The sequence below is a fragment of the Anomalospiza imberbis genome, chromosome 6 (genome assembly GCF_031753505.1).
Source record: "Anomalospiza imberbis isolate Cuckoo-Finch-1a 21T00152 chromosome 6, ASM3175350v1, whole genome shotgun sequence".
Taxonomy (NCBI): domain Eukaryota; kingdom Metazoa; phylum Chordata; class Aves; order Passeriformes; family Viduidae; genus Anomalospiza; species Anomalospiza imberbis.
Genome location: NC_089686.1, coordinates 22,736,215 through 22,760,860, shown reverse-complemented (window position 1 = coordinate 22,760,860; position 24,646 = coordinate 22,736,215). Strand labels below are relative to the sequence as shown.

Genomic DNA, 24,646 nt, shown 5'->3' with positions numbered 1-24,646 from the left:
CTTTCTAGTATCCTGCCTGCTTGTCTACCTTGATGTGGGTTAGGGACAATCTCATTGAAAATAATTTTATTAAAAGCTTTTCCTTTTCCACACATTTATTTCATATTTTGAGTGCTTCTGGACCTACCTCAAGGCAACAAAAGACCTGTAGGGGAAGGTGGATGGGAAAATATCTGAACAAAAGTAGCATAAAATGGTAGCAAACTGAGAAATGCTCATGCTTAGGAAAGGTGGAGGGGCACTTCCCTGTAACTATGGATTGTGAGAGGATTCTACCTGCTGACCCCTTGTTCAGAGAATCAGATTGTTGTGTGCTGATTCACTGTTTTCCTGCAGGGGAGAGCAGTAACTCCTCAGACAGGTTAAGGTGCCAAATGCCGCAAAGGTGACAGCTTTCTTCAAGGGTGCACGTCAGCTGACAAATGTCACTGTTTTGAGAGAGCAATTCTTGATAGCTGGTTAACAGTATGAACTGCTCCTTTACCTGTGATAGATGGCAGAGAATATTTGCAGGCCCCCAAGAACCTCTGTTTCAATAACACTTTCCCTAGTAAAGGAAAGTCAGTGACAGTGAAAAGGAGGACAGTTTGAGGATGAAATGCAAATCCTGTATTTTCTGCTGAGTATTTCAGACATGCAGAAGTCCTTGGAGAGTATTCGTTGAAATCGGAGGCACTATTTGAACCGTCTATGGACATGATAAAGAGAGCCAGCAGAGATGGGTTGTTCTTTGCAAAAAGTCCAGGCTTGCATAGAGCTTGGAATTGATATGTTTTTGATATCATACATGCTTTGAGATCAGTACAGATTATTTTATGTGGCTGTTTAGGAGCAGTGGGACTATTTGACTTACAGCTCCTTAAATGGCAGCAATCAAAACTGATTAATCAGGCCTGGTTGTGGAGATTTGCTTTTCTTCAGTCAGGGGAGCCTCTGGCATGTTGCTGGAGAAGAGAATCCTTGAGACTGCCCATACTTCTTTCTTTCCACTTCTTGGATAAAAATAAGACACCTACATACAGTGTAAAATCTCAGTGTTTGTATATTGGAAAAACATAGATCCTACATATTTTAGGAAAATATGACATGATAGAAGAATTGTGTGTCCTCTGTTGCATGCTCTCAATGTCATTTGAGTCCCTGCATCCCTGCACAGAGTGCTCAGTGTTTCAAAGGAGTTGTCATTTTGATGAAGGTAAATTAATCCATATTTCCAGACCCACCTGAGAATCTGAGGGACTTAACATGCCCATAATCTGCCTCTGTTGTGGTAGGTCCTAAAAGAAACTTTGCTGGACCTTCAGGATTCAGAGACACACAATGTCTTCCTTGAGGGAAGCAGCATCCAACTGGCACATTCAGAACTCTAAACATGATCTGACAAGTAGCCTGGAAATTTCTGCTTTAATGGGGAAGCCAGATTAGAATTCTGCATCTGTCTGATAAGAAAGGGCCTGAAAAACAATGAAGAAGAAGGTAGAGTTTCTACTTTGATGCAGGAGAGATGGAATTCAGGCCAGTCATTTTTCAAGGGAGAGATAAAATATTGATTATGGATGTAGTATGAAAGTTTTGGTATGGAAAGTGGCCTGAGAAACACTGGAAAAATGCCATCACAAAAATTGTGAGCTGAATTTCTGAGGGGAAAAAAACCCCAAACACAAACAACAAAACAAAAAAGTCAGACCATGGCAATTTTCCTTGGAAAATGGACAGTCTGCAGAAACTCAAGTAGAGGAGATCTTCTGGAGATAAATACCAGACAAAACTGAAGTGGAAAGGAAAATCCCAGCAAGTAAGTGATTAGTTGATGCTGTGAAAGAGACTGAGCAGCAAGGGCTGAGAGACAACACTGTTGTCAGGAGCTGGTGGAATCTCAGTGTTTTGAACACTAAACTGTTTGGACGTATAGCTTTATATTTGGGAACACCCCTACAAATCTTGCCTAAGGTATAACAGTAGGTACCAACAAGTTCTGATCATTTAAATCCCCCAGTCTTTTTCACCAAAAAGGTATGTTTAAGAGCACATTTGCTGCATTACAGAACAGTGTACTCTATTTCTCCTCTGATCCCTCTGGGGTTGACATTTGTCCCACTTTCTGTCTCAAGCTCTTGCTTGCAGCTGCAAAGTCACTACCTGTCACCATATTATGGCAAAGCATGACATTGCATTCTCAATTGTAAATTATGCTGAGGTTTTGAACTGTGAAAGTATATGAAGGTAAGTTTATTTACTTGACAAAAGTGTATGTGGCATGTGACCTTATTGCAGCACTTTCCAGGCAGCTAACAAAGAAAAGCTATTTCTCATCAGCTGACAGTTAACATTGCCTTTCCTGTTGCTAGTGTTTCTGTAGGCAATTCAGAAAGAATTACCTGATTTATTGCAAGAGGAATAAAAGACCTGTAGGTGTATGTGATGTGTTTTTCAGGATCTGACAGACATTCAGGGTTGCCTGGTGTGTGTGATCAATGAGAACATGGTATAACATTGGCAAGACATTGGAATCAAACTCCTAGACGCCCTGGAGTCATGCCTTGTGCAAAGACTGGGCCAGACATTGTCATCACCCTCTGATCTCGTGTGCCCAACTTGAGTTATCTTTGATCTGAAGGCTAGTTTTGATGACTAGTAAATTAAATTGCAGGGGCATTGAAGTGCTCTGGAGATGCTGCATTTTACCTCAGCCTTATGGCCCAGGTTCTTTGGTGTCATTTTTGTATCCCCGTGCACCTTTGTGAGGAGTTGTGAGGCTGTGTGTTGGAAATATGGCTTGCTGGCTATCAGAGGGATAGTGTACGGGGAAAGGGGGTTGTTTGCATGGGAAGCATCTGTGTGGGAAGGAGTGTGGTTTTGAGTTAGGGGTGTGTGTAATGGGAATAGGGATCTTTATGTGGGCATGCACGCCCATATGTGGTGTGTGTTCCTGCTTTTTCCTGGGCTCCGGGTGTGTCCACATCAACTGAATTCAAAATGCTCCTTTTTTGGCACTGTAGCCTCTTCTCTAGTTTGGCATCTTAACAATCTGGGGGAATCATTTAAAGATCAGAAAACTCCATTCACTTGGGCCCCTGAAGGCTTCACATTCTGTGACATGGTCATTCCAGTCGACTGAGCTCTGTCCCCTATGGATGAGCCCATATAAGGAGGCTGTTTCCTGCGTTTCACGCTCCCTGCCTGTCCCTCTGCCCTCCCGTGCTCCCTTTGCTGAAGAAAGTTGGTATTTTGGGACTGCAGCTCCTGCCTCATTCCTGCTCCCTGTTTATTTTTGGAGGATGACTATTTTTGCTCCTATCAGAGAGCTATGCAGGGTCATACCCCCTCCCTGCAGCAGGCAGAGGCTGCTCCTGGCAGGGTCTCTTAATTTCCCACACTCACAAACAATGCTTCTACTTCAAGAAATAAACATGCGAGACCCCTACCATCCGGGGTTAGCTCGACCCTGTCCTCATCTGTGGCAAGAGGCAATTTGGCTTTGGCTCAGGGTTGACCCCACCACACAGGCAAGGTCCTCTCTGAAGTCAAAAACTCCTCAGAAGTCATCCCACTGATTCACTTCCTTAATAAAAGCTGTGGAAGTCACCTGTGCCCCCACCATTCCTTTGCAGTTAGCATTTTTTCTCTGTTTTGTGGCATCTTTTACCCAATCATTCTTTCTCATGATGGTCCATTCATAGGTCCCTATAATCCATCTTCCCTCACTGGGCACCATCAATTGGGAGCTACGTAAGCTGGGTTTACCTTGCCTCTGCTTTCATCATTGCCTGCCATGCAGAACACTGAAGGCAGTGCTGTACAGAGTGCCTCAGGCTGGGGGATCCAAGCCCAAGACTGTAAATGGCAATGGGCAGCTTCCAGATGGTGGGAATTCATGGCCCCATTTGAAAATTCCCATCATAAGCCCCAAACTGAATTCCCATTTTCTTTTCCCACATGGCAGAGTGCCACACAAGACAATGCAAGAAAATAGTGGGGGATGTATTTAAGCTCCAGATGATCTTCCCCTTTGGATTTCAGTGGTGGGATTCATCCCAACTAACTTTGGAAGAGTTTGGGTACGGATCACTGCGTCTGAACTTGGCATCTATCCTCCTATTCTAAGCAGTGGACAAAAGCAGACTTTTTAGGAACAATTCCTCATCTAAAACAAGATATCCACAACATGCTGTCTTTTACCCTAGGACAGGTATAATGTGATACCTCCCACTGATATGTGGGCAGCAGTGATGAACAAGTTTCCAGTGAACCCTATTTTGCCAGGAAAGCACACCCTCTGTGGATCAGTCAGCTACTGTATTGTGTGTCCTCAAAAAGTCAAAGGCACATAGACCTGAAACTTGTCAAGATACTGATTAGGGTAATGCATTTTTTGTTTACAGACAAGCTTAAAAACCTGTCTTGTAGTTTATGTCTTCCTTTTATTTTATGATTAAAGAGCATTTTAAACACTACCTCTTCATTATATGGTAAAGTGTTACATTAGTGTGTGTGTGTGTGTGGACCTCAACTGGCTTGACCAGAGCTGTCTGTAACATGCCTCTTCTCTTTATTAAAGGTTCCACCACCTAAACCCCCACGCCGGCAAGGAGGCTGGGCAGATGATCCCATGCTGGCACCTACCAAGTGAGTCCTCACCTCTTTCCTTATTAAGAGGGATTCAGGTGTGGAATAAAGGAACATCGCTAGTTGGACCTTGCTGTCACAGACATTGGAACAGTTTACCTGGGTCTTTTAGATGGACTTTCTTTCCAATATCAATGTAACTTGTTCCAGCCATTTGAAGTATTGCTCTTGCTTGGTTCCATTGGCTAATTGACTTGGCAAGGCTTAGAACTGTGTACGTGTCCCTGTTTGCCAGAGGCAGCATATTCCTTACCTGGTAAAGTGCCTGGAAGGAGTCAAGAGCATAATAAGCATGTTAAATGCAGGAGCTGGGATGGGGGGATTTGACTGGTTCCGTTCTGTCCAGGAGAGTGACACATGACAGCACCACACTGACAAGAGTGCAGTGAATACGTCAGGATTTAGTGATCAGCTTTGGCAGGAAAGGTGAAATTTGTCAATGTTTATGTGTGTATAGGGTTATGGTATAATGGAGATGGATGGAGATGGTCAGCAAGAAGAGATGGGAGGAAAAAGTATACAAATTGTAGAATGTGTGTTGAGAAGCCTGATGCTTACATGAAGGACATGTAAGACAACGGAAATATCTGGACATGGTAATAGAATAGGTATGAAAACTAAAGGACAGTTCAGACTGGGAGGAGATTACTTGCTTTCAAATAGTTGTGGTTTTCCAAGCTGAGAAGTTATGCTGATGTTGTATTTCGTGTTCACAGAGCTGAAGGACTGAGCTGTGGCGTGGTGTAAGATTGCTTGTGTAGTTAAAGGCCTTTAATAAAAGTCTATATGTCCTAATATATTAAGGAGGCATCTTAATATATACTTTGGAGGCACTCTGATTTATGAAAAGTTATTTATTTTCTGGTCTGAAATTGAGAATGGCTGAGGACATCCAGAAATCTGTTATACAGTCAGTATTTTTTTTTGTGAGAGGAGAAAGGTGGTCTGTATTCTGGGGTAGGCTTTCCAAAAAACAATACTTTTCTGGGAAATTATCACTCCATTTGTCTCTGAAAAATAAATAGTCTGGAAATCTGGAGACTAGAATAAAGCAAAGAGAAAATAAATCTGGAGACTAGAATAAAGATCTCAGCCTGAACTCCTGTTGTTCTCCAGTTTAACCCTGATAATGGTTATTTTCATAGGCTAGCTGCAGCTAGAAGTTGCCATTGTAAAGATGCATCCTACCTCATGGTATGAAAAAAGTGCCACCAATGATTCTGGATCTTTGTAGGACCAAGCAGAAACTTTATGGAAATGTGACAGCAGACAAGAAGGTTCAACTTCATGTTTAGGAAAAATAAGTTATGTAATTGTTGGTTAGGTGAAGGACTGGTTTGGAGGTAATACAGATGCAGGGCTGTGCCTAATGTGCCCTGAAGGACAGTGAACAGGTTCCTAATGTAACAGCACTGTGCCACATGCTATTTTACCATGTTCTCCATTGTTTGACATTAGCTTTATCCTACAGATTTGTAGCAGTAGCTGTGGGTGGTGCTCCCCCAGCAACTCAACTGCATGGCTTACAAGACATTGTAGGTGTGTGGAGTAAAGGCTTCTATGACACTGGATGTAGTTCAGCTGGAGAAGCACAACAGGACACAGGGTTGTAGACCTTTGTGTCTCTGAGAATCTGCACACTGGGACATGAGACCAAGATGTGTCCCTTGCTCAGTCATGCATGTGATATGTGATATCTGACAATGTTCATTTGTAATAAGGGTTTTTATTGAATAAATTGTATGAAGTTTGTTCTGATTTTCTCCAGTCATATGAGGTACAAAGGTTTTGCACACCTAATTCCCCTGTCTTTCCTTTCCTGTGTATTCTCCCCGAGCTGATCTGTCTTCTCTCCCTTAAGAAAGTCTGAGGTGCTGGCCTGTAGGGCTTGCTTTTTTGACATATCCCTGGGCAAAGCCTTCATGTGAAAAGTCTGAGTCATCGGCTGATGTCATACCAATGTTGCTGTATCTTTGTTGTTTCTGTTTTCTCAGGCTCTATCTCCCCACAGCTTTTCAACCAATTTGACTCAGTTTGGAAGCCCATCAAGTTGACTTGCTCTAAGTTCACTAGTGTAGATGTAGTTAGAATAACATGCTTCTGTTATTATATCTGATTTAGGTTTAAGCCCTTTTTTGACACTATAACTGAACCTACACTTGCGAATCATTCTGTTAGAAGTAATTTGATTTTCAGAACAGACAATGCTAAAATCTGATTTTTTTTCTTTCACTTAGGAAGGATGAGCAGAGTGGCTACAGTTAGATTTTCTGTGTTGTGTAAATATATTGTAGGTCAGATGGAATACTGTGGCCACTTGTGCAACGATCTTGTAGCTATTTATGTTATTCTTTCTCCATTTGAAGTCTTGGCTTTTAGTTCTGTTTCTGACAGATTCAGTCACTTAAAACTGCATATGTGTTGTTTTTCCTGCAGGGATGCTTATCAGTATAAAATTGTTCTTTTTATTTCTATTTGGCACATGTTAGAGTAGAATTTAGTTTGTAACCTGTTTTTCTACCTTTATGCTCTCTTTTAGTGCCTTACCTGCCTAGCTCATTTCATGCTTATGTAAACTTGTAAGTATTCTCACCATCTTGCTGATTATTTCCATCAGACTGCTGCTCTTCCAGACTGTTGCAAAAATAGGAAGAAGAGGAGGACTCTTAAAGTTTTCCAACCTAAATTATTTTTAAAACTAGTTAGCACAGATGTGTGAGATACAGTATTTTATCATGAGTTCCCATAGCATTTGCAAGTGTCAGATATTTAAATTACTGAGAACTATCAAAATTATTTGTTTTACTCATGTTTTCAAATGCCAAATGTGGGAAGATTATTTTGGACTCCCAGTACTCTTATAGAACAGTTGTCATTGCTAGGAGTCCCATTTTGTAAATCTGGGTAATGATGAGGACCACTGGTAAGTGTCCGAGCAAGCCCCCTGGCTGGTCCTTTGCAAACAGCAACTAAATGGTTCAAAGTAGTGACAAAAATTATTTTTTCTGTGCTACCAGGGCCATATATACCTGAATCTGCTGTACCCAGTTAAACCTGTACTCAGAAGAATCATTCTCTGTGAGAAGAGGCGGTCTCTTTGCTGCCCCAGCAACATTCTAGCCCCAGTATTAGTAGAAAGGGGACCAGCTAAGAACCTGGGCAGCTGCTTGGGGCCTAATAACCTGCTGAGATAAATAACAGTAATTACAGCTGGGTTTTCCAACAGAAGCAGCCCTCTAACCACTGGATGGAGCCCAAGTGCCATTCTGAAAGCTGTGCTGATGTCCCTAATTACATCAGTGCTGACACTTGTGACAAGCAAAGCAGAGTTCTACTGTCAGGTTATCTCACGCATCAAAAGGAAGAAACACAAAGTGCCTGCCAGTGGGGGAAGGAAAATGGAACTCAGTTTTGCATACTGGTGTGGATTTGATAAAGGAGGGGTGCTTCCATGATTAATTTAATTCCAACTTCTTCTGATCTCATCTCTGAAATTTCCTCATGGAATTTCTTCCATTTTCTGAATCAGGGACTTGATAAAAAGAGAGTTAGGTGGACAGGAACAAACGCAGATCCGAACCAATGTGGTTAATCATATGTTCTCCATTTATTGTTTACACGATGGCAGTTTATATACGCTTCTAGATAGTTTACAATTGTGAGCATACTCTCATTGACAAGCAAACATTGTTTGTCTTTGTCTTAAGGTGACTAAAGTTTCACACTGCAGACCTATACTGATTCACATCTGGATAGCTCAGTATACTGGGGTACACCTTCACATAATTTTTTAACTGCGCCATAGGCTTCAAGGCCTCACCGAGGCCCGTATCTGAGGCCTAGGCTGGGGTAGCTCAACCTTCACTCTAAACATACAAATTGTGACTTCTTTCTCTCGGAAATTCTTCTACAATTTTCCTCTCTACCAATATTGTAATTTCTTTGCTTCTTGGGTCTCTTTCAATTTACTTGGGTGCTTGATTCCTTTGGTCTTGCAATGAGCCCCCTAAAATTCCTACAGCTCTGTAGGCAGCAGCTAGGGTTGTTGAGGAATAATCACAGCTTGTTTCAGGCAACCCTGCAAGCAGACAGAAGTAGGAAGTCCCTTCCAGTGCCTGCATGTGTACCTCATTTCTTCTATGTGGATCATGGCACTTTAGCAACAGGTACTTCAGCTACAACTGAAATTTCCCCTTTCTGACTGATAGGCCACACAGAGTTGTAATAATCAAGGCTTGTTTAGGAAAATGACCATGCTGAATTATTTTGGAACAGAAGTGATGCAGTGGTACAGTGTCCAGGAGTGCATTTGTGAAGAAGGTGAATATTAAGTGCCTGTAGGAAGGAAGAGGATGCAGTTGGGGTGACCTTTAGAGCAGGGTAACCCAGCCCCTGTGTAGATATCATTTAAGGCTCTGAAGGGTAGGCAGTGGTGAGATTGCACCCTGGAGCTGGAGGAAAGTTATTTAAGAGATTAAGGGGGTTTATGATTCAAGGTCTCTAGAGATAAGTAAAGTTAAAAACCTCCTGTTTCAAGAATATGGGCTTAAACTATCCTGTATTCTCTCAATAAGAAATGGCCCCTGAGAGTGCCTGGTTTTAGAACCTCTAGCAATCCGTGTCTTGCATGTGGGAGTAGTAAAGTGCTCATGAGTTTCTTGGTCTGGGAGAGTGGGGGAAAGCTTGTGTCATTGCTTCTGTTCTCTACTCTCAATCCAGCAGTGTTGTGGTGAATCTCAATCTGGACTTCTCTGTGACATTGCCATGTTAGGAGCAGAGCCAGACTCCTGGCTGCATGGGAGATGTCAGCCTCGCTCTGCAGCTTGCAGCCATCTGTGGATGTCCTCAGTGAGGTGAAGAGTGTAGGCAGAGAGGATCAAGGCTGCCAAGTGAGGGGGCACAACTTAGAAGGAGAAGAAAGAAAAGGAAGTCTGATTAAGTTTTGTCTTGAAGTGTCTGTTTTTGGGTTTGTCCCTGCATTGATCTGCAAGGGAATGAGGCAAGTAATGGCCCCTTGGGGACCTTCAGGACTTTCCTCTCAATGTCAGCCGTCATTTTCAATCACCCTCTCCCTCCCAGCCATTAATTTTGGCCCAGGATCATGGGGACTTGTCCATCTATCACTCCTAATTGACACTAAATGATCTGTCAGTTTATTGATGAACGGCAGGAGTGGAATTGTCACAATATATTTTACTTTCTAACAACTCCTCCTGACAATTTTACCTTGTCCATCTCACTCTCCTCACATAAATCTCCATTGGCCTCTCATTCCTTCTCTTGGGCTGATCTGGTGCCAGCCACCTCCATGCCATCGGCACGCATCAAGGACATCAAGATGGCGGTAAGCTGCAATATGCAGGCCCATGGGTGGGTTTTTTCCTCTCTCTCCCTGCCCCCTCCTTTTTTTTTTCTTTTTTTTTTTTTTTTTTAAATAGGCTGGATGTTCCAGGAATGCTAACAAGCTCCTGTCCTCTTGTCCCTTCATGTCATTGCTGGGGTGAGCTCTCCTTGGTGTTTCTGTTTAGACTTAGTAAAGATAACTGGCAGAAAAAGAAAAGTCCCTAAAAGACAGAAGAGTCACCTGGGAATCTCTCAGTGCCCTGGCTGTCACAGGGGATTTTTATTCCTTTTAAATCTACTTAGTGTGATTTGCAAGAATTTCCTGCAAGGGGAGAGTGTTAGACATATGTCCATTTATGTGTTTGCAGTGCTCAGAGGAAAAAGAGTTTTGCTTCTTCTTTTTCCTTCCCCCCCCCTTTTTTTTTTTCTTTTCAAGGTTTTACTAACAATTTTTTCTTTCTTTTTTTTTTCTTTTTTCTCTCATTTTTAATCTATATTTCTGTATATTTTTTCCCAGTTAGCGACGTTTTCATTGACCTATTTTTCTGGGAAGGCAATGGAAGGTCTAGTAGGATTGCAGCCTCTTGCTCCCCTAGAAATGAAGCTTGCATGACAAAAACAGAACAGAAGTGTGGCATTTTTGGTAATGGTCCATGTAAGCTGCTGAAGTGGCAGAGTATTCTCAAGATGAAGTCTCTTTGACTATTTTTTTATTTTATGATTGAGGACAAAGCATCTTCCTTTCTTATTTCTCTGCATCTCTGAGAAATTTCCCAGCAAATTTAGGGGATGCTATTATTGCTGTTCCAAATATTTCTATTTTAAAATAGCAAAATCTTCTTGAAGAACACATGCAACTTCCAACCCTTTTGTATCTGTCATAGCCAAGACTAAAAGCTTGTCTGGCCATTGTAGGGCACCTGTATATTGGCTGTGAAATCTAGCTTAATGCAGTTTACCTGTTGAAAGGGACCTGAGATGACTTGATGTACTTGCTTGGCCCTATTTCCCCCTCCCCCAGCCCCCTTCCCCATAAAAACCCTCTACTATTCTTAATCCAAGTTCTTAAAATATCTTCGTTTAGAAGCTGTTGCTCTCAGATGACAGAACAAGATACCATTCAGTAATAAACACCTAATTCTTTCTACTATTTTTCATATAAATGTTTTCAGTGAGACCAGTCACAAGTGAAAGGTCTTTGAACCTCATAATCATGGGTTTGCTCTCTGTTGTGAGATTTGGAAAAAACCCAAACAACCTTAAATACATTTTCTGTCTCCTTTAGCATTCAGTTCTTTCCTGTGACCATGAGGATCCAGAGCTATGCTTTTTTTTTTTTTTTTTTTTTTTTTTTTTTTTTTTTTTTTTTTTTTTTTTTCCCTTTAAAAGGAAGCTGAAATGCTCCTGTAACCTCAAGAGTAATTTTTTTGTGAGAGTTGGGCTTTGTGCTTACTGGAGGCCAAGAACATGGTCACTTGGATAGGAGCCCCTGTTGTCAGGGACCAAGGATATGTGGTGGATACCTCCAGAAACTGCAGCACTGCTTTCTGTTTTCCCACACAGCAGGAATTTGTATTGAGTGTTGTTGTTTTTTTTCTGTTGCTCAGTGGGAGATCTGAACAGCTCTGCTGGTCAGTTCTCTACCAGTGAAGGAGAGGGGGAATCCTGGGAACATGTGCTTGGGGATGATGCAGTGAGTGGGCTGAGGTTCAGTGATCCTCGGGAGCACTCTGGCAGCTTGTTCTTTTCTGCCAGTTCCTAAAGTCCTGCTTGCCAGAGCTTTCCTCCTTTGCTGTTTTCGTTAAGTAAGCCCACATATTAGGACATGAGGAGAAACAAAAGCACTTCAGCTGGAGATTAAGTGCCTCACAAGTCCATTTCAGCTGGAGCTGGCTAGCAGCAGTCTGTCAGATCCCATCTCACAGAGCATGCCTGCTCATTGCTGCAACCATCCTCTTCCAGAGCCATGCTCTGGGGCAGCGTGTTCAGCACACAGTCTGACCAGCACAGGCAGCTTGTGGGGGGCCAGAAGGTGGATGGTAGGGCCATTACAGGTTTAAAACATGGGTGTCTGCCCAAAACCCCGTTGTAGTGATACAGATAGCCATGCATTCCAGGGCTAGGAAGTGGAGGGCTCTGAGGTGACATCCTATGATGAAAATAAAGGCTCATAGCATGCTGAAATCAATGGCAAAACTTGCCTCGATTGTAGGAGATGTGAATATTAAACTCCTTAATTTTGTAAAGGAAAACCTGGCTCTTCCAGGCTACCACACGCCGGGAAGAGAGGGTGGAAACTTAAAACAGCAGATCAGAGCCCCAGAGAAGGTGCAATGGAATAGCTGAGAAGGCGCTCTGTGATGCTTTCCAGCACGGGTCGCAGTTCTAATTTACAGCCTTGGTGAGTGTGTCTCTTCCTGTGCCACAACAAACAAGCAGTGGCTTGAGACCCACCCTCGGAGAGCCCGGAGAACTATCACTTAGCACTTGTGTGTCATATTCGATGTGTAACTTAGTTGTGCCTTAGGCTATTGAACAAGCTGCAACTCCTAGCTCACCGCCCACTCGCTGTGGTGATGGGCACTTAAGGAACATTTGAACAAGAAGGTACAACGTCTTTTAAAATATTTTTTCCCCTCCTCCCTCAGGCCTAGACCTGACTTACAGTCTTTGCCCGAGAGGCAGAAAACTTCGTGCCTTCCCTGTGGGCTGAGCCAAGCCTTCGGTGTTGAGGTGGGTCACGGTTTTGGATGGAAGCACTGAGGCAGAGCTGCTGTCTTGCTTCCAGGGCTCTCAGCCTGTCTCTGCCTGCCCTTTGATCACCCTGCTGTCTCCAAACAAAATGCATCTCTGAACATCACAACCTTCTCCTTTTCGTCCCGTTTCATTCTTTTAGCAAGAGGGATGTTTGGAGCGGCTTTCTGGTTCGACGCGATTTGTAGCAGTGGTGAGGCAGGAAATGGGCCAACACACACACAGGGGCAGATGAATTTCTGCCCCGCTGCCCTGTAAAATGAGAAGAGCCCTCGGTCCGCCCTGGCGGCGGGGGCCGTGCCAGCCCGCGGTGGGTTGCAGGCCGGCCCGGGCCCGCAGGGCCGCGCTCGCCCGGCAGGGGGCGGCCGCGGCCCGGCGATGCCGCGGCTGTGGCGGCGGCGCGGGCGGGGCGGGGCGGGGCGGGCGCCGCTGCCAGCCCGCCCGGGCGGAGCGCCGCCGGGCCCGCGAGCCGGCTGCCCGCGCTCCCGGCCCTTTCGCCTCCGCCGCCGCGACATCCTGGGCGTCCCCGTCCCGCCGCCTCCGTGTGCGTTTTAGCAAGCTGCGGTAATTCCTCCCCTTTTCCCTAGCTGTGCTGCCCGCCCTCGCACCTCCCCGGGCCGCACGAGGGAACCTCCGCTCCTGCACACAGAACTCCTTAGAGCCTGGCTGTGGCGCGGTGCAGGACGCAAGTGTGTCTGGAGCTCTCGTGAGCTGTGGACATTAAAAGATTTCAAGGACGTTTTTCTCCATTCATCCCAGTTATGTCCTCTGCTAAAATAGGTTAACGGTGTCTAATTAACCACTGCACATTGTCATGCTGCATAAAGATAGCATCCTGGCTTTTCTCTGAGCCTTGCCACTTTATCTCCATTTAGATCTCCGAAGTAGTCCATTAAATGAGAAAGAAACAGTTTAACAGAGATGATGTCTACATTGGAACTGCCTTTCACCCTTCAGCATAGAAGTTGCAGGTAGCTCAGCTGTACATCGGGAGATGTGTGGGAGAAAAGTCTCGGGTTTAAGGTTTAACCCGTTCTCATTGATGTGGACGAAGGATTCCTCCTGGGCAGAACTGAGTAAAAGCACTCAAGAGAGAGATCAGATCTACATCCTCTGCCCCAGGGCAGAGCTAGGAGATGAATAGGTATTCTGTACTAGGAGTGACATACCGTGGGGTTACACAAGGACTGTCAGGGTCCTTCACCCAGTTTCACAGCTATTCAATACCCTGAAATAGAGAGGGGATAAGAAGCTGTCCAAAGCCAGAGGCAATATTCTGGGATTATGATTATGTTTGGCAGTGCTGATGGCCTCTCAGGGAAAGGGAGTTTAAAGGGAACTGTCCAGGTGATGGAGTGAGTCCATCTTCTTTTCCTCTCCAGATGCAATGGACTTGGGAGCATAAGTGAAAAAACCAGATGTATCCCTGTCTTACAAAAATGGGGAGTGGCTGTTGTATAATACAGCAGATTGAATGTATTTCTGAGCACTGCTCCTGGGATGGTATTGTTTTGTTTATCCTTACTTGAGTGACTGTATCTGTAGTTCATATTCAATTGCTCATTTTGTAGGTCCTTGTTGCTGCCCTCCCTGGGCTGTGCCTGCTCCTGCAGCAGACAAAGCAGGGCAGTGAACTTCGTGTTGCTGAGAACATGAGAAAAGAGTAGGAAAGCTGTGTATGCTGGCTTGTCAGGTTTGTTCCGAGTCTGCTTTCACTCACCATTAGAAAGCTCATGAGACGAATGAAGAGGGTGCTCTTTACCTAGACCTGATATTCCTGAAGGAGGAAATGTTGGTCTCAATGTGTGGCAATTGGCATTGGTAAGATGAGACTATTCTTAGGAAGGGGTACTCTACAATCCTTAAGAAAATGTGATAACATCATGAAGAAATGCTGTGGTGCTGCCTGTAGTACTTGGAGAGCAGAGAGACAAGCAGTTGATTGTTTCTGCAGGAATACTGTCTCTGGGTAGCCCTCAGCTAAGTGCATGGAATGGACAGAATTGAAGGTGGGGCACCCTCTGAACATCTATTAATGATTTCTCTTGATGTGTTGAAGGTTTTTAACCTTAGGACACAAGACAAAGCTTATCTTTCCTCTCAGACTCACTTTGTTACATAGATTTAGGTACTGCAGTTTCGCCAAAAAAAGCAAAATACTAGTTAAACCAAAATTGTTTTGTGATTTTTTTTTCCCCCAATCTGGAACAAAAACTCAAAAAGTAATTTGGCACCAAACAAAATGAAAGGAAGCCTTATTTTAAAAAAATAGAGGAAATAGCATGTTGCGTGATATCTTCTTTGTTCGATCATTAAGGCCACAGGGAGTGTAAAACATACAATTCTTTCCTGTGCTACAGAAGCTTCATACTATATTTTTGGGATAGTTTTCTACATGTGAGCTCATGAGCTGACTGGAAATTCTAGTTTCATTGAATAATGCTGTACCAAATAATATATTAATAAACATCTCCTGTACAGGTGACTGGAAGCAGACGTCTCTCCTAAAGAGAAGAGCAGCCATTTCTAGCTCCTGCTCCAGTGCTGTTAGTACATAAATGTATAAACTGCAGTACTGTCAGCACGAGAGACTTGCCTCACACAGTGCCACTGTTGCTACCTCTAGCACAAGGGACTAAGATCCTTTCCTGGGGGCACTGACCATGGGGCTGTAATTTGCCCTGGGAAGAGGAGAGAATGATCTTGTTTGATGGGAGCGTTCTAACACCTGGGCTCTGGTGTTAGAACTCTCCCATTAAAGGGGCCAGTACTATTTCCACACCCCCCTGCCCCTGCACATGAGTTTGTTCCCAGATTACTGTTTTTTCCAGTGTATAGTGTAGCTGTTTCATAATGAGGTATTTGCTGTTTGTCCTGAATAAGTCCTTTCCTAAGAACACAGAAAAGTAGAGAAAGCCTGAGTCTCACAACATAAGCAAAGCAGTCTCTGCCTCTAAGACTAACATGATTGCCTTCCCTGTGGGCCACCTGGATATCAGTCATGACAGGGAGCTTAGGAAAAAGAAACAGAAATTGCTTACAGGGATAGTAGTAGTGACCTTTTCTCCTGGGAAGTATGAACATGTGGAATGCTTCATTCCTGCCTGGAGACAGGAGCAAAGATGTAAGGAGTATGAGTACTGAGGAAGAGAGTGTTACTTGGGGTTGGACAATCATCAAGAGTAATGGGATCGTGCCAAGAAGATGTTGAGCCCCCAGCAAATCATCTCACTGTGCATGGGTGTGCAATGCCATCATTTGGGATATTTCAGCTTGGAGAGGGAAAGGCTATATGGGATCCAGTTCTGTGAAGGCATAAAGGAGGAATAAAATAGGAGAAATCTTGCATCATCTTTCTACCTCTATCTTCTCAGAGACTAAACACCACTGGGACCTGGTCTGAAGTCATCTATTTCTTTCTCAATAGTATCAGGAGGTTCACAAAAAGTGCTTTGTACTACCACCAGGGAGAAGGATGGAGCTGGACAGTTCATCCTCACTGGAAGAACTCTTTGCCCAGTTATGTTCTATTTTTGCCTTTGAACAAAGGGTGCAGATATAGCTGAAAGCTCAGGTGCAGATGTCACCACACAGCTGCAGTTCTGATTATAGCAATCGATATTACGGGCCTCAGATCACTGATTCAGTGTAATCTTGAGCTTCTCACAAACTGCAAGCTCCAGAGAGAGCAGTAGAGACAAAGGGCTTTCTTCGCCTTATACCTCTTCTCTGTATGGCTAGACATCCTCTCTGCCCTACTCCTTGCTCTTAGAAGAGTAGATTATTCACAGGAGAGCTAGATGAAAACTGCGACTTGCTAGAACAGAGAGCAGATGAGGAGAGGCCTGTGCCATGTCACAAAGTGCTTTGAAAAGTGCAATTCAAGGCAGTGAAGCAACTTTTCTTACATCGTGGTGCGTCCTGGGACAGTGCATGTGATAGGGGAGAGCCCCATGTATTCTTTGTCATGGCACCCTGACTTCAGGGGCAGGAGAATATTTATTCCTAATGCATAGACATGGAGCTTCACTCTGCAAAATGGCCAAAGCAATCAGTGAGTGATGGAGTATCTGCTAAAAAGAAACCTGGCATTTAATTAACTTTTCAAAGTGCTGGTTCAGCAGTCTCCATGTTTTACATTTTGAATATTGAACAAGCGTCCCTAATCGGGACTGAATTACTTCTGGGCTTGCTGGGGTGGAGAGCAAGGGAGCTGCCATTTGCCAGCACCTCCCTGTCGTGTTATTGTTATGAACTCTTGTTAATTCAGCCGGATCAACCCTGATTTTTTGCCACGAATGCATGTCTGACCTGAGCTTGGCCAGCTCAGGCGGGACTCCTAACCTGAAAGGCAACCAGAAAGTCTTTATGCACAGCCATGGGGAGGAAGAAACTCTTGATCTCTCAGGAGTAGGTAGACAAAGTATAGCACCTTCTTCACTCCTTAATGCGCCAACCTCTCTATGCAGGTATGGCAAGCTTTACCTGCAGCTATGGTTCTTGCCATATCTAGGCATGGCTGTCTTTTGGGACCCAAGTGGTCAGTCTGTTGCACTCCGGGACTTTTTGATACACTGCCTTAATAGTCACTCAGAACTCTTTAAGGTTTGATGTGTTATATCAGACCTGATGCAGGAACTGTTTTGCACAATAACAATCATATGGGGAAAGGTGAAGTTTTTCATTTTCTCTAGCCTTTTCTAAACATAAGCCATCCTTGTCTTGCAGGTCAGGAAGAAAGCATGCAGAAGAAGTAGAAGAGTAAGTTCCCATTGTTGCTGAGACTTCTTCCACAACTTTTACATCTGATCTGATCATCTGACCAGTACACCAAGATCTGAAAGCTGGGAAGGATGCAGAGTCTGTCAGTAATTAATATCATGTGTCCTGGGATGGGGCAAAGCTGGTCATTCTATAGTTCCCTGGATATGGAGTAGATGATGGCTCTGTCACTCCCATAAAACAGAAAGAAGGAAAATGAGATAGCCACTGCTTTCGTCCCAGACCCACCTCAGGCCCTACTGTCTTCAGCCCAGGGGTTTGTCTTAGGCACATGTTGCTTAAGCTGAGATTTCTACTGAGCCCAGCATTGAGGGGTATGGAAGATCAGTCTTCCATGTGGGCTAAGCATACTTGGAAACTCTCTCCTTGACAGCCTTTGAAGTTTGTGGGGAGGAAGGGGGCATAACATATTTTTCTGGGCTTGCAATTGAAATTCTTTCTTGTGCTTTGCTGCAGCCATCGTCTCAGACAGCAGAGCCTGGAGGCATCAGATGATGGAGGAGGTAAGGTACTTGACTGTGAGAAGTGCCTTCATGTGTGTGTAGGGGCTCTCCAGTAAAGTGAGCAGAGGCATCTTGTAAGAAATTGCAAGGAAATTACTCTGGGGGTAAACAAATGTAGGAGCTGCTTAGGTCTCCCCAGATGAATGAGGGAGAAAGGGTAAAGGAGATGGAGAGGGAGAATGAGGAAATGAACTTGTAGTCTAACTCTGGCTCTTCATGAACACAGAATTTTAGAGGACCCCTTGGAAAGCAGGAAAGTGGCAAGGACACACTTTTCTCTATAATTACCTCCATGGAGAATAGTGGACTGGGCAAAATGAGAGCTAAAAGCACAATAAAAGGTTAAGAATGGGGAAAGAAGTCCTGCTCTCCTCTTGTTTAGGTGATAGTAGACTCTGTTTAAAGCATCTGTTACTTTTTGTAGCAATATCCTTGTTGCCTGGGGTTTCTGTCATGATAGAATTCTTAATTTAAAAAATCTGCTTGCCCTAATCCAAGATCATAGATCATAAGTGAAACATAAACACTATGGGTAATCCCATCTCATCCCTGTACAGGCTGCTATGAGATCTACTGGACTGCTGATTTAGCACTAATTTTCTTTATAGTGTATATTACCTGCTCTTTTAGGACTGGATGAGTCAAGAGGAATCTCTAGAAAAATCCACAGTATGAATTTTGAGACAAGCACTAGACAACTGTGGGGAGAATAGGAATTGATTAAAGCCTCTAGGAGGTACCTCAGTTTTCGAGGGCTAAGAATTTATACAGTGTATAAAAAGTTGCATCTGTAAAATATCACCAAGAGTCAGAAAATTATCTGGAGTCGCAAAGGATCAGACATCAGTATGGTTAATGAGATTAAATGAAGACTTATTTGGGTCTTCCAGACAGATTAAGCATTGCAACATATGACTGCCAGAAGTGGCACCTTTATAGCATTGGCATCTTCAGTACAGACTAAATTTTCCCCCTGGGAAGTTCCTTGGGCTTCTTAAATTTCAGCGTATGTCACTGAGGCTGGTAGTCTGTTCTGAACAGCTCTGTTTGCATACGTGCTGTCCTTTTTGTTGAACCTTGGTCATGTACTTGGAGTATGACTGTCTTTGCTAACCAGGCATAAAAATGCTTGCCACATGTTTGTTTGTAGCATGTGACTTTCAGCACTCCAAGACCTTGGGTAATAAATATAGAATAGAATTGATGCGGAGTGTGGTATGAAGACATATTGAATCCTAATAGACTTTACTTATTTATCTGTGTCTAAACTGTGGTTAGCAGCTGAATTTGGATTGTTTGCAAACTGGCATTTGGCTTTGGATTAAATCTATGCATTAAAGGAAAGATATAGTATGGTTCCTACCCAGGCAGCTTCTGGTACAAATACGCTGGGTTGTGGATCCAAAATGGATGGTGCATTGCATGGTTGTGTTCCTATTTGGACAGGGAGATTAGGCAAACTGTTCTGGGAGAGGAATTTTCCATGTGGGCTCAGCAATTGGAGTGAGGAAAAGTGACATATATACAAACTCCAGAACATGAATAAAATTACTTTTTTGAATAAGCAGAGAGATACAAATAAGTGCCTAGTGTAGAAGGCAGGGAGCAGCATGCTGTGGCTGTGCAGTAAATTGAGCTGTATCAGCCTCCCCTTTGCATAGAACTGCACTTGAGGTTGTGTCCTTAACTGGAACAGTAAAGCTCAGATTCTAAACAAACAAAAATCAAGACATAGGTGTATGGATCCCCAAGGATGGGTCACGGTTATTTTGTGCTGCATAATGTCTTAGCTTGTACACCTTAATATGAACAGGCACAGTTGCGTAATGATTGCTGCTGTCAACCAATACATTTGGATCGCCTTCCTTTAACCTATTAAAAAGCTGAGCTATACCATTCCATTAACATTGTTTGTCCCCCATCCAACCTTTTCATTAGAAGAATGAAGGACAAAACTATATGCCCTTAAAAAGGTGTTCTTGTGAATTTGAAATGTGCTCTTGTGATCATTTATACATCACTAACAACCAGAGGCTCTCAGTTTGGAGTCTGTTTGAGAATGTCTTAAAAAAGTATAGGGGTTGTAGAGAACCCAGTTTGGCAGGTGGAGGGAAGTTTGTACAGCGAAGTGGAGACTTTTGGACTTGATAGGCCTTGTAGTCAGAAATAAAAGTAGCTTTCACTGCTCCTGGCCTGTGTATGAAATAGCATCTGATTCCTTATCTCTGTGGGAGTTTGGGGGAGAAGGATGGACACTTCTCAGGCTGTGTGGAATGACTGAAACTGTATGGGAGGTGGTAAGTGGATGGACCAGACAGGGACATGCATGGAATGATCTGCAGTTTCAGCCATTTGTTACAGTTACACAGGGAAACTGAGAAGGAGGAAGACAGTTTTGAAAAAGTGCAGTGTCTCTCCAAAAGTAGCTCTGGATTATCTAATTGATAGCTAGGTTGATTTCCTACAGCACCCACTGCGATCTTAGTGCTGGCCCTCCTGAGCACATGCTGGTACTCGTGAGAACTCGGGCACAGCAAATGGATAATGCCTCTGTTAGTGGGTGTGTGCCCACTGGACCTTGTCATGGGGGACCAAGTCCTCTGCATGGTGAGAAACCTGCTTTAGCAGGAATTTAATGCATCACACTTGAGGAATAATAAACCTTCACAAGCAACACAAAAGTGTTTAATTCCTAAAGGACAGGCCTAGTTAAGTCACTTTTGGCCAGGGGCAATTGGGGGCTTAATGCTTTGTATGTAGCAATCTCTGCAATCTGAGAGAGAGGAGTTTAAGGGTAATTGCTCAATTTTCTGTCCATGTCAACAGGGAAAATGAGCAGCAGTGACTGAGCTCTGTATGGCCGGGAAGCTGCATGAGATGGGAGATGTGACACCCTCTGTGGAATTTAAAAGGTGCTATCTGCAGCACACTGCTTCCTTTTCTGTAGCAGCCAAGAGCTTCTGCCATGTGCAGACTATCTTTTGTCATGAGGTGGGAGGGAAGATGGGACAATCAAGCTGAAGTTGAAGGGCTTTATCTTCCCTTTGCTCCTTTCTCCGGGGCATAGAGGGTTTTACTCTGCTTGTGTGTCTCTTTCTGGCACAGAGCTAGATGGGGCTGTTTCCTGTCAGGGTGAGAAATGCTAACATTCCTCCCCCACCTCAGCAATCTGATTTGTCCTTTACCTAGAAGTTTCTTTGTTGTTCCTTTCTTGTCCACCAGTTCTGCACTGCTGTGTTGTATTCCCCCTGATGTCTTTCTCCTTACTACTTTGTCCTTGGATTTTTCTCCTCAGCATTTTATGGGAACTTATTAGCTAAGGTTGTTATCCCTCTCCCAGGTATTCCCACATAGACTCTTGCCCCACCATTAGAAGTCCCTTTCTGCTTTCTCTCTGTTACTCTTGGGATGCATAGCTCCTTGAAAAGGGCTTTTCTTGGAAGACTGGGATGTGATGTGTGATTTTCTGTCTGCAGGAACAACAGCTTGTTATTTTAAAGCAGATAGTGTGTGTGAATGAGACAGCTGATTGAAACGAAAGCCTGACTATGCTACAGAGACAACTGGAACCTGACCTGTAGGTGAGGAAAGCTGCCAGGAGACAGTCACTAGATCTGTGCCCTCAAGGCAAAACCCCTTCCTGCCTGCTGGGAAGCCTCCTCAAGGAAGCAGAGCTGATGATTAGACCTCTCTATGCAATGTCAAACCTCTAGAAGGACTTCTTACCCTTTTGGCATGTGCCAGCAGCTCCTTTGCAATGAACAGGATGAGAGTCCAGACTTTGAACAACAGAGCGGAAGTGGGCAGATGCCATTGCAGGTTCCCAATCCTTCTGGGTAGTGATATCTGTCAGGTGGGACATATGTAATTCACAGCCATAAAATATCCAACACTTCTTGAGCTGCATGCAAATATATACCAATGATGATATTGCTCCAAAGAGCTGAGAATAGAGCACAGTTATTGTTGAGGGTTGAGCAGTTATTGTTGAGCACAGAGGGTTATTGTTGGCTCTGTCATTCCTGATAAATTTTGCCAGTTGCTTCCCTGGTGAGCTGCTGTTTCTACAGAGCACACCAAGTGCTGGTGGATTCCAGAGGCCATGAACTGCAAGGACAGCTGCAGCATGAGGGTAAGAGGGTGCAGCATGAGGGTACCCTCATGGCTGAGCATGAGGGTAAGAGAGGGCAGAATCTTCAGGAACAGTCAGGGACATGGCAAGTGGGTATTTCATAGGCTCAGAAGGCAGTGTTGGAGTGATTTGGGGAGAGCTAAATGGATGAAAAGTTCTGAGCATCAGTGAAATGGAGACAGTGAAAGAGATGCTGTTTTGGGAGTAGTACAAAAGGGCTGAATAGAAGGTTTTGGGGCAGAGAATGTCAGTGGTTGTTTGGGCTCTGGGACTCTGCATTGTGACTTTGTGTGTGGCTCTGTCACCACACCACAGCTCTCCCCTTTGCTGCTCCCCATCCCAATGCACTACTCTGAGTCTCTGTGCAAGGTCACTGAAGGGCAGACTCGGTTTCCACTGATGGTTTCCATCTGAGCTGTTGGTCCAGACCAGTGTGAACTCCTCCAATAATTGCTGGCATTGTTATCTAGAGCCTCTGGTGCTGGAGGAAAGCTCTCTCTTGAGAGCCACAGTAGGCAGGGGAGAGCAGAGAGTATGTCCCAAGAGACTGTCTGAGGTTCTGTTTGAAGCAACAGACCACTGGCCAAGGGGCAGTGGGCTCCTTAATGACAAGGGAGCAGACACAGCTTGTTGAGGGCTGAAAATGACAGTCTGGGGAAGCCTCTTCTGTTGCTAAATTCTGCGATATGGTGGATACACCGTCATATTGGGTCTGTGATTGTTGAGTCCATAAATGTATTTGACGGACTAGGTTTACCTAAAATACCCTTTAAGAAAAAGCTCTTGAAAGATGATTACAGAATTGAGACACCATCATTTAAAACTGCCTGAGGCAAACTCCTTTGAAAATTGCAGCAGTGGAGGGACAGAGAGAGAACCGCGTAGCCCTTGATTGTAGTGTCATTCCCTCAGGACCTGTCCCCCCTCCTCCTCAGTTTCTCATCTGATATGAGAGAAAGCAGCAGTAAGATTCCTCATCTGTCTTATGAAAATCCGATTCTGAGTGGCTCTGATCAAACCTGGCTGGCTGTCAGTAGCGGTGGCCTTGTGTGGAGGGAGGGAGGCTTCTGAGGAGTTGGCTGGATGTGGAGGTGTCATGGGTGCTGCCGATCAAAGAGGCATTTTTTAATAAATATATATAAGAAAAAATAAAAAACATAAGGATTTAGCATAAAAGAAATGTGGTTTGTCTTGTTTTTCCAGTGTAACACGAAGAGGATGAAATAGAATCAGGCATGCCTGCTCCTGAACATACTTCCACGGGAGCATCCTGAGAAGCTGCTTTCCCTGCCCCAGTAATGCTCTAATGCAAAGTCCCTTATCTCCAGTGTTGTTGAAGAGGGTTTTGTGTTTCTGAGTTCACTAGACCCTCTCAGGACACCTCATACCTTCTCATCTGATGCCCCACTATCTTCTGAGTATGTTTTAGCAGGGGAGCAGTGTAAAGGAGCAGGGAACAGCCTTTGAAAAGAGGAAAACACATGTTACTGGAAAGGAGGGCAAGTGTAGTGCTCTGTCAGGGGGCTGTTGGTAAGACTAGGAGCTGTGTTACCACAGCTAAATGCTGATAACCTCAGGAGCATGGTGGACTCCTGGGCCTGAGGCTGGCCTCCAGTCTCTCCTGTCTTCTGCTGCTGATGAACAAACCTATGCATTAAGAGGTTCCTCACCTTTAAAGCTGTCAGTGTCTGCTTTTACTTCTTGCATAAGTGCAAGCCATGCACTACTGCTTGTGAAGCCCTGCACTGAGCCCAGCGACTCATCTGACAGGGATCTTCTGTGCCTCTCCTCACACTTCAAATGACTAAAACTGGGCAGAACCTTTGTGTCAGCAGCAGCCTTGGGAAGCAGCAGAAATGCCTGATGCCTGTCCTCTGCAATATGAGCACACCACACTCTTAAGGCAAGTAGAATGTCACCCCACAGCCAGTCATCCATCTAGCTGAGATGCAATATTATGCAAGGCAAATGTATAACCTTTTAACGCAAGGCTGTAGGGTCAGTCCTGAATCTGCTGTATGACCTTCCCTAGATCCTGTGGCACTCACCCACAGGGTGACTTTTCCTATCAGCTTGGCCAGGTTGTGCTGTTACCATCCTCTTCTCAGAAGGGGGCTTTGAGACATGGGACTCCAGGTTATCTTCTGCTTATATCAGCTTTTGAGACAGTACCCTGGTAGCTGTGGTACAGTCTGCTTTTCATTCTACTGTTGTCATCTTCCTGCTGGTTGATGAGGAAGGTACACTGCTCCATGATGGCCTACTAGTAGGGCAATTACAGTCAGGGAAAGACATCCTTATGAAATTAATATCCCAGCATCCAAAGAAGCATTCTTTATTCTCTCTGTTTGTCTGCTGCTCTCCTGAGAAAGCTTCCAAGAGGCTTCAAGCTTGTTTGTGTGTTCAGCAGAAGCTGTCTGTGTCCCTTGTTCTTTATGGTTTTTTGACTATTTTTTTTTGCCTGTTGCTTTCCACTTTTTTGCTTCCTTTTTTTTTTTAATTCTCC

General features: G+C 44.2%; 1 protein-coding gene across 3 annotated transcripts in view; it reads left to right on the top strand.

The window, feature by feature from the left end:
• Nucleotides 1–24,646, top strand: part of IFT43 (intraflagellar transport 43) — a 43,779-nt gene that overhangs the window by 11,312 nt on the left and 7,821 nt on the right. For 2 of the 3 annotated variants that reach the window (XM_068192789.1, XM_068192790.1), the window contains 3 exons: nucleotides 4,559–4,626; nucleotides 17,452–17,484; nucleotides 17,962–18,008. In XM_068192789.1, the coding sequence (XP_068048890.1) occupies nucleotides 4,559–4,626; nucleotides 17,452–17,484; nucleotides 17,962–18,008 (148 nt within the window). The remainder of the gene's footprint in view (nucleotides 1–4,558; nucleotides 4,627–17,451; nucleotides 17,485–17,961; nucleotides 18,009–24,646) is intronic. The other variant, XM_068192791.1, reaches the window with a different exon arrangement.